At 38.0% G+C, this 3,239-nt stretch overlaps 1 protein-coding gene across 1 annotated transcript in view; it reads right to left on the minus strand.

Annotated features, from left to right (window-relative positions):
* LOC106876164 (uncharacterized) overlaps positions 1 to 3,233 on the minus strand; it is a 193,389-nt gene extending 190,156 nt beyond the window's left edge. Inside the window, exon 1 of the mRNA XM_014924591.1 lies at positions 3,071 to 3,233. Coding sequence (XP_014780077.1) covers positions 3,071 to 3,154 — 84 coding nt within the window. The 5' untranslated portion in view covers positions 3,155 to 3,233. The remainder of the gene's footprint in view (positions 1 to 3,070) is intronic.
* Between the last annotated feature and the right edge of the window lie 6 nt (positions 3,234 to 3,239).

Below are 3,239 nucleotides of genomic sequence, written 5' to 3' on the forward strand. Positions count from 1 at the left end.
TATATATATACATATATATACTTATATATACATACACATGCATATACACGCACACATACATTTGTGTGTGCGTGTGTTGTGTTTTCATGTGTGCGTTGTGTATGTGTGCGTCTGTATGTTCGTATATGTACATTCTGTATAGACTTTAACACTTTCCTTTCATTATACAAAAGACCATCACGAATAATTATAATAAATGTTAACATCGCCCTATACCCACCCATCACAAACAAATAGTCAATGTATTGATATTAGTAAAGGAATAATTTCGCAAATTAATTAGCAATACTAATAATTGAACTTACAAGTAGGGAAGCTGAAAATATATAGAACTGCTGAATATTACTCCGCTACATAACATTAGTACATTTTTTGTTTTCATCTATTCTAGAGGAATGGAAATATTTAAGCTGGCTTTGAGTTCAGTTCCATGGTACGTTGCCTAGGGTAAGTATCTTCTACTTTGCTCCCGGAACGAATGCCTTGTCATGGAATTTAGTAGATTGGAACTCTGTGGAAATCCACCATATACATACATGCATGGATACATACATACATACATACATGTATATGTGTCTGTGTATGTGTGTGTGTGTGCATGTATGTGTGTGTGTATGTGTGTTTTCATGTATGTGTGAGTGTTTTTTGCGTTTGTGTTTATGTTCCCCAGCGCTTGACAACCGCTAATGAATTGCTTGTGTCCTCATAATATAGCGGTTCAGCAAAACATACCGATACAATAAGTATCAGACTTTAAGATAAGTACCGGTGCAATCTGTTCGACAAAAACTTTTCAAGGCACCACCCCAGCGTGGCTGCAGTCCAATGACTGATACAAATACAAGACAACTGGTCGATTATACGAAGCAATTATTTGTCGTAAGTAATGAGGTGGTTACAAAGTTTGTTCAATTAGTGTGGTTCGAACCCGAAATACTGAAGAATGGAACTAATGTAGCTGTCCAGCGATTTATTTGCCTCTCTACTATATGTTTGCGGCCATGTTGGGGGACCTCCTTGAAGGGTTTTAGTCGAACAAATCGACCCTAGTACTTATTTTTAAAATGTCTGGCACTTATTTGACCTGTCGTTTTCGGTAGATTTCTAAGTTACGGCTACGTAAACAAACCAATACCGGTTGTCAAGCGGTAGATTTGAACAGACACAAACATAAAGACACGTGCATACATACATACATACATACATACATACATACATACATACATACATATATATATATATATATATATATATATATATATATATATATATATATATATATATATATATATATATATACATACAGACGTATATATATAACTGTTCCCGTCTACCAAATCCAATTACAAGACTTTGGTCGACCTGTGGCTATTATAGAAGACACTTGCCCAAGATTCCTCACAAAGGAACTAAACCTGGAATCATGTGGTTGGGAAGCAAACTTTTTGCTGCACTGCAATGCCTGTGACTAACAAACTTTCAAAAAAGTTTTATTGTTGTTGTAATTTGTTTCTCCGCTGATGCTTGCAAAGTTGTTGCAGGCATGACCGCTATCCCATTTCCAAGAATAGCGTATCTGGGACAACATTACCCATTTTAAAAAGCCCCTTGTTTATTAAGCATGGGTAAAAATCGAAGGAGATTTCACTGCTAATTTTTGCAAACTTGTTGACCGTGAAGCAACATTCTCAAGAAGTGGTGTGAAGGTGCGCAACCTAGTGGTTAGAGTGCTAGGCTCATAATCGTAGTCGCGGGTTCGATTCCGGGACCGGACGAGCTGTTGATTTCTTGAGCAAGAGACTTTCGTTTCACATTGATACAGTCCATTCAACTGAAAATGAGTACCAGCAACAGTTGGGGGTGAGATTAACCCTGCAACGAATTGGGCTACACGTTCAAGGTTGGAAAGTGTTGTCCTCTTAAACATTTGAACGCTATATAAATCGCGATAAACTCCCGGCCTAACGAACCTACACGCTCAAGAATGACTTCATAGTGCTTGCTGTTGTTTCAGCGCCAGAACTCTGATCAAGCAGACCTCTAATCAGAGCTGTTCCAGTCGTGACCAACCTGTTTCTTTCATAGATTTTTTAGGAACTGTATAAAAAGTACTTGATTACCCAATACGCCCGTCTATTTTATTTACGCTGGTAGGCTATGATTCGACGAATATTTAGCCGCCCTTTCTAACAGATTAAGCAACCACGTACTGGCTCTTTTGTTACTTCGTGTTCTTGTATATTTAGTGTTGCACGAGCATATATTCGATCAACAACATTCTAGTAGTAGTCATTCCGTCTTTACATAGTTAAAAAAAAGAGACAGACAGAAAGAGTTTTGTGTATCTAATACTTCAATTTAAAACGACTGTATAATTCATTGAGAACTTATCTGCGATTTGCAACAGGTCGAATGGCCACGAAGTGCTCTCCCACGTTATGATAACGAGGTTGTCTGTTTATGTGCGTGCGTGTGTGTGTGTGTGTGTGTGTGTGTGTGTGTGTGTGTGTGTGTGTGTGTGTGTGTGTGTGTGTGTGTGTGTGTGTGTGTGTGTGTGTGTGCAGGCATGGTTATGGCTACGTTGTTAAGAAGTTCGCTTTCGAACCACATGGTTTTGGGGTTCACTCCCACCGCGTGACAACTTGAACAAGTATCTTCTAAGATAGCCTGGCGCCGACCAATAGTTTGTGAATTAGTTTGTGAATTTAACGGAGGGAAATTATGTAGAAGCCAGTCATTCGTGTATACATGTATATGTGTGTATGTGAATCTTAGTGTTTGACCCTACAGCTGTAGAGTAAGTACCCGACTTAATGTGAGAACTAGGAAGCAATTTGATTGACTAAAACCCTTAAAGACAGTGCCCTTGCATAGCCTCTGTCGAATGACGGAAACAAGTATATATATATCCGCGTAGTCTTGAGTGTCGGAAGAAAGAGTCGTAATTCGTCTTAGGGCCTTATGTTCCTACGAGCAAAACTCCGAGTTGCTAGAAATTGACTCTACCAAAATAAAAATAATACAAGCATATACACGCTGTATACAAAGTACTTTATAAAATGTGACTTACCTGTATATGAAATACCAATACTCCAAGAAGTAGAAGGCAGAAGTTCGACATGGTTATATGAATACTGTCAATTTTAGGAAACATTCTTGCTATTTAACGGCAAATAAAGCACAAAATTCGGTTTTCCGGGTACTTATCTATATATGCATATATATATATATGTTTATAT

The sequence above is a fragment of the Octopus bimaculoides genome, chromosome 4, assembly GCF_001194135.2.
Source record: "Octopus bimaculoides isolate UCB-OBI-ISO-001 chromosome 4, ASM119413v2, whole genome shotgun sequence".
NCBI lineage: Eukaryota > Metazoa > Mollusca > Cephalopoda > Octopoda > Octopodidae > Octopus > Octopus bimaculoides.